Source organism: Manihot esculenta, chromosome 18 (genome assembly GCF_001659605.2).
Source record: "Manihot esculenta cultivar AM560-2 chromosome 18, M.esculenta_v8, whole genome shotgun sequence".
NCBI classification, from domain to species: domain Eukaryota; kingdom Viridiplantae; phylum Streptophyta; class Magnoliopsida; order Malpighiales; family Euphorbiaceae; genus Manihot; species Manihot esculenta.
This window is the reverse complement of record NC_035178.2, coordinates 5,316,078-5,326,499: the sequence shown is the minus strand read 5'-3', so window position 1 is coordinate 5,326,499 and position 10,422 is coordinate 5,316,078. Positions and strand designations below refer to the sequence as shown.

The window sequence follows — 10,422 nt, the reverse complement described above, 5'->3', positions numbered from 1 at the left end:
AAAACAAAATTCCTTTCCCTAGACCATAAAATTTCTTTATTTTAGTATTAGAAAATTATTTTTAATTTTTGAAAAATCCAATTAAAACGGTCGGTTAATATTTTCCGCATCTGAATTCTCCCTCTCTCATTATTATTCTATCTCCCTCCAAAAACGAGAAGCAATAGATGCCTAAAGTCTCGATCTGGTTGCCTGGAAATCGACGAGCTCACAGTGAAAAAACAAACACGAGCTCAGACAACAACAACATCTTCTTACTTAACCAAAAACGACATTCCGTTTGTTAATCGTTGCCGTCCCTGGAACGGGGTATATGATTTTTAGTTGTCCGATCTTGCGGTCCGTGCATGCGGCAGCTTCCAGTGTCGACCTCGCCATCACCGGTAACCGCCTCACTTATGTGTAGGGGTGAGATTAGGAGTTCAGGAATTGTAAATTTTGCTGGATGCGTTTTAGGTGCTGGTGGATAAATGCATGTTACCAGGGATCTAGGGTTTTCGAGCCTGGTCCTTCTGCTGTGTGTGGTGTTCCCGGTGATCGCCTTTATAATTCGCCGGAAATGGCTGCTTTCCGTCGCTAGGCAAGAGGAGATCAAGCGCTTGTTGATTTTGGCTTCGGAGGAGGCTGCTAGGGCTGAGCTTGAGGCTACGGTTGTGTACGGCACGGTTTCTGTTTCGAGGAACGGTTATCAGTGTGCTGTTTGTTATTCTCCGACCACTACACGGTGTGCCCGGTGCAAAGCTGTGAGATATTGGTACGTCTATTTTATAATCGTCAAGCTGAATAATTCATACTTTTAGTTCAGCGCTTGATGTTTGCTCGATTTGCCCTCTGATTACGTAGAAATTAAGAGTCTCCTTTTGGGTCATTTGGTTATAGATTGGAAGTTGGATGACTATGCTGGCATTTTCTTAATGCGTGTTTGGATTTCTGGGGTGAGTGAAACTGAGTCTTGTTGGAGATAATCGTAGATGTGTTGGAGGAGAACCTAATTTGAACAGTAATTTTCTTAAGAATCTGATTCCTTACTTCCTATTGTTTGAAATGAACTGGGGATTCAAGAGAGAAGTATTTTTCAGAAGAGAGTTCTCATATAAATGATTCCTCACCTGAAGTCCCATCTGCACTTGTTCGTTGCTTTGGAGTGAAAGCCAGTTCCCGTGGTTTGTATTTATAAGGAGCAGCTTCCTAACTGCTTTCCAACATATTCTTTCTTGCTTTCCGAAGAAGTTGTGGAACTTGGGAAGTGATTAAAATCTTAGGGAATTTTATTTTAAAGAAATTGGTTGGGATTTTTGTCATTGCATTTGTCCTCTGTTTATTGGGCCATTGTTGCACTATAGGTGCAAGGGTTGAAATTCCAAAAAGATGAGAAGTTTAAATATCTGAGTAGGCCAGTGTTCATTTCATTTGAGCTGTCGTTTCCATTTATTGAAACCTAAAGGTCTTCAGTTGTTATCGAGCAAAATGTTCTGGAACGCCATTAGTGTGAAATCTCTTGGCCTGTGAGGGAATCCTTGATCTGTAAATAAACAAGAGGCTGTCCAAATACGGGTTAAGATTGCAACACTTGTTTGCTAATACAGAAATGGCGCTTTGTCTCTTTTAATCTGTTATATATTATAGCAGCTTAATTTATGTCGTCTCATCTAGGAATTTGTCTGGTTAAAGCTTTTCTTTTTAGTGCTGATATGTGTCAAATAAGGCTAATTGGAGGTGCAGTTAACTTCTTGTCAATTCTTACCTATCAACAACGAGATGATTTTCTTACTAGTTATATTAGTTTTGGTTGTCTTCTTTTTCACTGCTTCAGTTGTATATTTATGCTATTATTTGTTTTGTTTCAGTTCCGCGAAGTGTCAAATTATTCACTGGCGGCAAGGTCATAAGGAAGAATGCAGCCCTCCAAGTGCTACTTATCACATAAATGTTGATTTTGGCAATTCTTCTCAGAAGGCCGAAAAACAAGGCCAATATGATATTTATGATGACAAACACGGAAATTCACCTATTAATACGATCTCTGTGGGACGTGTATTGTCAAATATCAGTAGCACTGGAGCAGTTCCGCATGTAAATGGTGATGATATTAAAGTTGGTTCTGTTGCAAATGCAGAGGAAATATCTATTTCCGAATCAGTGGAACCCTCATTTTCTGGCTTCTCTACTACACCTATTGGTGGTGAATCATCTGATGGGGTTTCTGTTAGTGAGAGTATCAGTTCAAATGAGTCTGAGGAATCTGATGGACATATATCTTCTGGCACTTCCCCTGATGTCCTTGAGCCTGGTTTGAACAAGGTAGATCAAACCAAGCCTCTGTCTCCAAAGTTTGCGAGGTTGATTGATTCTGTGGATAGTAATAAATTCAGTAAATTAAATAAGAGTATATCTCACACCAATCGCGGAGAGAGTTGTTATGCATCTACTATCACTTCAGGTCAGAGCAATATTGCCATGCATGAGGGTTCAATAACTGAGCCTGGTACTGTTTCTTCTGGTTTTTGGGACAGAACTCTAGACTCTGTTGTGTCCAGCAATGTTGTCCAGGCTGATCCAGACCTGTCCCGTTCCCGCAAAGAAGCTAACAGCAAGCTATCTGATTCTGAGTCATTCATACGTTTTAAGTTTGATTTATCTGGACGTAATGTTCCTCCATCAAATGCACAAAGCTCAGAGGTGAAAGGCATCATATCAGATGATGCACATCAGGCTGTTTTGGGGATTGGTAGCCCTGTGGATGGAGCAGCATTTTCAGAAAACACCCATGATGGTCCTCCGAAGGTCAGGAGGTCCATATCTGTGAGCTGTGAAAAGTCTAGTCATATAGATAATGAATATAGTGACAGTTTAAATGTGTCCAAGATAACTGAGATTAAATCCGTGCCATCATCCTCTTCATATGCTTCACAGATTGAAGCTGCACCATGTGCAGTTGATTCAAATGTTTCAAAGTCCATTGATCTTAAATCCTCATCCTTATGTGCTCCCCAATCAAATGCTATTGTCGATGACACTGTTAGTACTTCTCATGTATCCAAGTCCAGAGTATCATCTAGTGCTTCTAAAGCCCACTTGGCTTATACAGGCAATGGGCATTCAGTTATAAATATTAAATCCGGAAAACTTGATAATGTCGAAGCTGATGCTGTGACCACCTTTTCAAGTATTAGTGGGCTGAAATCATCTATGCGGAAAGTAGTTGACCAACTCAAAGGACCTAAATCTGGAAAATATAGTGATAAGGTTTGGTTTTGATATTTTTATTTGTTTGCACCTGTAGCAATCCCACCTCCTTACCTATGATGCTTTAGAATTTAACTTTCGAGCTTTTTTGTTTTCTAGGGGCTCTTTTCGTATGATATGTTTGTGAAGCTATACACTTTGAACAAGGTAGAATTGCGACCTTGTGGACTCATCAATTGTGGAAACAGGTATATTGATTGCATCTTCCAATTTGTAGAAGATCAAAATAACTAAATGGTGCACTATTCGTGGCAGTAGTAATATTTGGTTTTTCTATACAATTTTAAGAAACACGGATCTTATATGTAGCTGCTGTTATTTTGTACATGTAGGGAAGGTAGCTTCCCTTCTTATTAGGGTGAGCAGACAGAAAAACTGAACCATTTTTTTTTTGTTTGGTTTTTGGTTTCAGTTCAATTTCAGTTGTTAATTTTGAAAATTTTCAATTTTCTTCAGTTTGTTTTTGGCTGGTTAATTCAGCAAAAAAACCGAACAGACTGAACCTACCTAAATGTACAAAACACTACATTTTGTAATGTTTTTGGGCCTTTTGGTCCATTGTGCATTTGTTCCAACCTTCCAGCCCCCCTTTACATCTCCCCCATCCTTCACTCCCTCAATTGACCTTCTTCTGTCCATCTGGCCATCTCCCTCACAGTTCTCCCTTACGTCTCTTCCCCTTCCATTTTCTTTCGATCTATAAAGTCGCTATTTGCCTCCCTCCTTGCCGTGGCAAAATCTCATCTCATTGCCAAAAAGATGATGGTACCAAAGAGAAGAGATGAGAGCAGATAAATGCTATGGCATTGCATGGGACCCCTTTCCACCATCAATTTGACGAAATTGCTGGCACATCATTGTTTTGAGAAGTGCTCTAGCCATCACATGCAAGGCGTTTTTTCCCTGGCACTGTCTTCTTCGATCAACTCCCCTTCTGGCACTTTCCCATATCTGTCATGTAGCCATCTCTTACTCACAGCACGTAGCATTTTCTGAGGCTAAAGGGAGGGTGAGATTAAGAGGGAGAAGGTAAGACATCAAGTTTCATAATCACCTCTACACTGGCCAGAAGATATCGCAATGTCTTTCAAGTTGCCAGTGTGAATGAACTAGCAGGTAGAGATGACTAGAGTGAGGGAGAATTGGTGGTGGAGGTGGATGGAATTGAACAAACTCTTTCTCCAATTCAAGTCTCTCTCCCTCCCTCTCTCCCCCCCCCCCCCCCCCCCCCCCCCTGCTTCAATCTTGCTAGAATTGAACAGAGAGATTGAACAATCTTGAACTCATCATTGCTTCAACTTTTATGGTTTGTAATTTATGATTTGATTTCTGGATATGATTTGGGAAAAGAGTCAGACAATCAATTTTCAAGGTTTGTGATTTGTGGATCTTGTTTTCTTATTAGAATTTATCCCTTTCACTGTTTTTGGTTGGAGATTATTGGGACTTGATAGGGAATTGAGTATCTCTCCAGCCTTTTTTGGTTGTTTGGTAATGTGGGAGACAGATTAAAGAACGACATAGTTCAGATTTCCCCAACTGACAAACCTCAACTGAACCAAAGTTATTCAGTTTGGTTCCTCCCTTTACTTCGGTTCAATTCTTAATTTTTATGGTTTTAGTTATTTAGCTTTTGTAGTTTGGAGCCGACCTATTACTGGCACAGCTTACTTCTTCTATGTACAATCAGTATTACTATTAACTGCTGATCTTATTATGTCATCATCAGACTTCCAGGAAAGAAGTGCGCATATGCACATCCCAATTATTTCTTTCTTTTTTTTTTTTTTACTAAATTGTGCACAAACCATTTGGTGTTTGGAAATTGGGAGTCCTTATCCTCCTAACTTGCATTGTTACTGATGTTGAAAAATGTGATTTAGTTTCAAGAACTCACGTGTTGTTCTCTCCTAATGATGCCTCACAAAAATTCAGTCACAGTGTATGCATGCTATTATGCACAAGTTCATTATCTATTGTGCTGGCCTGATGCTTGACATGTTACCACTAGATTGGTTGATATGATATATTTGTGATCTGCAGTATCATTTTTCTTCATGGACATTGTTTTATTTAGATTGAAATATTTAGTCCCAAGGTGTTATTACTCTCCTCATTTTGAATGAAATCTGCTCCATTTTTGCAGGCCTTTTCTTTTTGTTCTAATTAGTTTGCTGTAAAATTTTCTCACATTGTGATAACATATATCCTATTCTATTTCTGCAGTTGTTATGCAAATGCTGTACTTCAATGCTTATCATTTACTCCTCCTCTGACTGCTTACTTTGTTCAAGGACTCCATTCTAAAGAGTGTATGTTTCTTATCATGGTTAATACAAAATTCTATTCAAGTTTTATGATTCTTAAATATGACATTGTATCAATGCCATATTTCTTTGTCTGCCAGGTGCAAATAAAGACTGGTGCTTCACTTGTGAGTTTGAGAGGTTAGTTTTGAAGGCAAAGGAAGGGATATCTCCACTTTCCCCAATTGGAATGCTATCCCAGCTACAAAGACTTGGAAGTCAGCTGGGTAGTGGAAGGGAAGAAGACGCACATGAATTTCTAAGGTGAGCTCGCTCAGCAAGCTATAAGCTCTGCAGCCTATGAATGACACTTCCCTGTGATCTAATTATTTCTTCTTCTGAGAATTTTCTACAATATAATTAGTGAAATAAGTTTACAGGTATGCCATTGATACAATGCAATCTGTGTGTCTGAAAGAAGCTGGGGTGAATGCAGTAGGTTCCTTCGACGAAGAAACCACTCTCATAGGTCTTACTTTTGGAGGTTACCTTCGCTCAAAGGTGAAACCTCTAGTCGTTGATGTTCAGAAACTGACAATTTTTGTTTCCCTTATTCTTTTTAATCTAATGGCATTATTAGAAGAAAAGTATGTGATAGAAAAACATTATGTACAAAAATATGAAAACAGATAAAATGCATGAAGTGCCATTACAAGTCGGAGCGGCATGAAAGAATGATGGATCTTACTGTAGAAATTGAAGGGGATATAGGGAAGCTTGAAGATGCACTTAAGAGATTCACGAGTACTGAGATTCTGGATGGAGACAATAAATACCAATGTAGCAGGTTGGTCCAACAGCTATTACACTAAAACCTACTTAGCCATCCATATTTCAGAATATCATAATACTTTCTGTAAAATTCTGCTACTGCTTAAGTTGTCAGTAGAATATGAAAATTTGGTTATTTTTCTTGTTGTATGATATGTTTTATTTTTAATTTATCATGTAAAGATGTGCATTTGTTTATAATTGTAAGAGATATATGTATTCCCTGTGAACCAGCCTTTTTGTAAATACCCTATAAATTTAACATAATTTGTGTATTAAAATGATGCTTATCCTTTTCTTTTCATAATTGTTCATTGATTTTCATTTTCTAGGAATCATTTGCTATGTTTCCTTCTTTTTTTTTTTTTTAAACTTTTTGTACCTATTCAGATGCAAATCTTATGAAAAGGCCAAGAAAAAGTTGACAATACTGGAGGCTCCCAATGTACTCACAATTGCATTGAAGCGGTTTCAGGTAGTTCTTGCTCTTAAAAGATTCCTCCTGCGCATACTTGGCAGATTCTTATTCCATGTTGTGCTCAACTTAACAGTCAGGTAAATTTGGAAAGCTCAACAAGTCCATTCGGTTTCCGGAGATCCTGGATTTAGCACCATATATGAGTGGGACAAGTGATAAATCACCCATATACAGGCTTTATGGAGTAGTCGTTCACTTGGATATCATGAATGCTTCATTCTCTGGTCATTATGTATGTTACGTTAAAAATGTCCAGAACAAGTGGTTTAAGATTGATGACAGCACGGTATGTTGTTGTTGTTGTTACTATTATTAGTATGAATTATATGCATCCTTGTAACTAGTTTTGTTTTGTCATTTTGTGTGCCCTAGCTGTATTTATTCTTTATCTTTCACTATATATTAGTTGACTGTTTATTTGGATTCTGCTAGTTTAACACATTGTTTTGTGTAAAACCTCCAGTTCCCCTTAGTATGTATTAATCAGTCATTGGTGCATAGCAAGAGAAATAAAGGGAATGGCAATTCTTGTTGGTTTGACACCTTGATGGCTGTGCATAAAGCATCCCATACTTGTGGGCTGCTTGATTCTGAACTTATCAAAAATTTATTCCACACTAGATGATTATGATGACATAGTTGATTGTTATTTGGTGATGAGGTACATGTGGTGGACAAGATAATTGGGCATGGAGGGTGTTCTTTGAAATTGAGAGAGGATGAGCATTTTCAAGGGTTACGTACATGTGCTGGACATGATAATCGGGCATGAGGTTCATGCGAGTTGGAATCCAAAGCAATAGAATTGATTGTCCAGAACCCTTGAGAATGGACTGAGGAGAGTTTGGGACCTAAACCAGCAGAGAAATAACTATGGCTGTTCGCTTGTGATGATGGAAATGGAATGATGGTAGCAAAGGGGGCAACAATGGCTATTTGATGAGAGGATTTTGTCTGCTATTTATGGTCAATTGTGTTGGTGGTCTGGTGGCTGTAAAGATGGAAGTGAATGTATAATGAGGTTTCATTTCTGGTAATACCTTTCTCATTGCACCACATCCCAGGGGTAGTGGTTTTTGTTCAATCCAGCTCCAAAATCTGGAGCATGAATTCAGGCGATCGGAAATAATGGCTAATGGACCATTGGCTTGAATATAATAGGCCTCTGCAACTAATTCGACCATCTTCAGTGGTGATAAACTTATTTTATGCACATTTTTCAAAACTAGAGATGTAAACAACCTTCAATAAAAATCAATGGTCAGCTCATGAAAGTATTTGTGAAGTTTGTGGTAGGTTTATCCGGTCCCAATTCTTTCACAGGGGCTAAAAAATGTACAGTTGAAGATTTATTAACTAAAATTTTCTCTGCTTTGCTTGTTTTATATATTTTGTGCAGTGCAGCAACGAGAAAATAAGGTTGACTTTCTAGTTTTTCCTAACCCTTTTTTTATATGTTTCCCATTGTTGAGTAGGTAACACCTGTGGATCTAGAGAGGGTCTTGACAAAAGGGGCGTACATGCTTCTTTATGCAAGGTGATATATCTCAGTATATGTATTTGTTGGATGAAGACAATTTTGCTTTTGTTTTTGAGTAATTTATTTTATCGCAGGTGCTCACCGAGGGCTCCAGGACTGATAAGGAGCAGAATAGTATCCCCAGATCATCCAAAGATGAAAGGCAGTCCATCCAGAATCAATGCTAAGAATATTGCTTTGAATTCAAGTTCCACATCCTCTCATTCAAATGTTGTTAGGTTGCATTCCAGTTCGATTCCAACAGATAGTTTGGCCAGTGATGAGTCTTTCTATTTGAAGTTCCACCGGCTTCAAAAGATTTTAGAAGAGGACTCATCAAGTGACAGTTATTCTTTTACTAGCAGCAACTCTGATGAGGGTTCATGCAGTACCGAGAGCACCCGAGATTCTACAAGCACTGATGACCTCTCAGATTACATTTTTGGTGGCTGGAGCAACACTTGGAGGAACACATCCGATTCTGACACTTGTTCATCATCCTCCTCTTCCCCTTTGTATTCAAGGCATTTGCATGAAACAAGCAGATCTCAAATACATGATGCAGATTCAGCAGTGAATGGGGATGATTGGGATAGTTTGGAAGTCAAGGGAGGTAATCCTTTTCTGCATTCTGACAGGAGGAAACAATGTAGAAAATTTTCAAGCAGTAGCTGTAGGGAAACTGACTCCCCAAAATTAGGATGGGTTAACCATGTAAAATCTGGTGTATCCTTTAGAAGATCAATGAGCGAGAGGACAGATTAATCATTTTTCAGTCAGGTAAACGTAAATAAGAGTTGAGAAAGGGGGAGGGGTCTGTATTTAATGCACTCTTTGTAGCTGGCTATGTTTAAAGAAATTAGCCATCGCCATTTTGTCAACACCTTCCCCTCTCGTAGTTCTTCACAAAAAAAGTGTATAGTGGTAGGGACTCTTTCCCAAAGGGGGTTTCAACCCCGTCAATAGTTTACTTGAGAACAAGATATTGAATGATAATTTTAGTATTACCACTTGTTTCTTCATCGGCATATTAGGTGATGCTGGACCAGCCGAGCGTTAGATCCAGTGGGAGTTTTGATTTTGAACTTATTGGAGTCCTAATTTTACATATTGTTCTTGGAAAATGTTAAAAGAGGAATGATGAGGGATGATTAGTTGTCCGGATAGCAATGACAAAGAAAGGGACGAGAGCCTTTTGGATATGTTGTTTTAATTGAATCCTAACGAATGATATTAATGAGGGTAAGAAGGTAAATTTGCATTTGAATTATATTGGGAAATTTAAAAATACTAAATTTCATGCTTTGATCTAAAATTGCTTTTGAACTGTTTTCATAAGATCATTATTTATTAAAATTTAAAAATTAGAGTTATATGCTATTCAACTATTTGATTTTATTTAAATATATTTAATTTAGTTTAGATATTTTTAAATAAAAAATAAAATTTAATATTTTTACTTTGTGAATAATAATTGTCCAAAAATAGAATCCATTAAATATTGAGTTTGATATTTGGAAAATTACGATAATTAGGAAGAGAAGGGAATTGCATTTTCTTGAATCTCACCCTGCTTATGACGTCTAACAAGCCCAGCGTTGCTTACTAACCGATTACTACTAACAAAGGAAGTATAAGATTGGAGAAATTATAAAATAAAATAATTTATTTATATAGAATCACATGCATGAAATTGAAGGGAGAAACAAACCACGTGGGGTAGGAAGACTGGTTCAACCACCACCCACCGAATTCCATCTCCTTTCCTCCTCATTTGTTTTGTGTAAGATTGGCATACGGATAAGAACTGGACAAGTAACAAACAACATGGGTAAAGGTTTCTCATTTATGTTTCCCGACACAGTCGCCGATACTGACGACATTTGTCAACTTTAAACTCTATTACTTCCTTGGTCTTATCATAATCCTACACGTGTACTTTCTGTCTTTACTACGAGGCCACTTGATCCCGCCATTGCATGTCGACCCACACCATGCACGCTCAACTAATCCACATATGCGCAGCCGCAAAGCAAATGCATTGCATTTGCTTAGCTTTTTGTTGTTGCCAAGTCCAACGAATCTGCACATCTCACCCAACT

General features: G+C 38.1%; 1 protein-coding gene across 1 annotated transcript; it reads left to right on the top strand.

The window, feature by feature from the left end:
* Nucleotides 1–9,330, top strand: LOC110606883 (ubiquitin carboxyl-terminal hydrolase 17). Its single transcript, XM_043952965.1, has 11 exons — nt 1–754; nt 1,848–3,246; nt 3,346–3,434; nt 5,473–5,558; nt 5,654–5,816; nt 5,933–6,053; nt 6,182–6,339; nt 6,714–6,798; nt 6,875–7,087; nt 8,277–8,338; nt 8,416–9,330. Exons 1-11 carry the CDS (start codon nt 471–473, stop codon nt 9,083–9,085), a joined length of 3,330 nt encoding a protein of 1,109 aa, XP_043808900.1. The 5' UTR covers nt 1–470; the 3' UTR covers nt 9,086–9,330.
* Nucleotides 9,331–10,422: the final 1,092 nt, after the last annotated feature.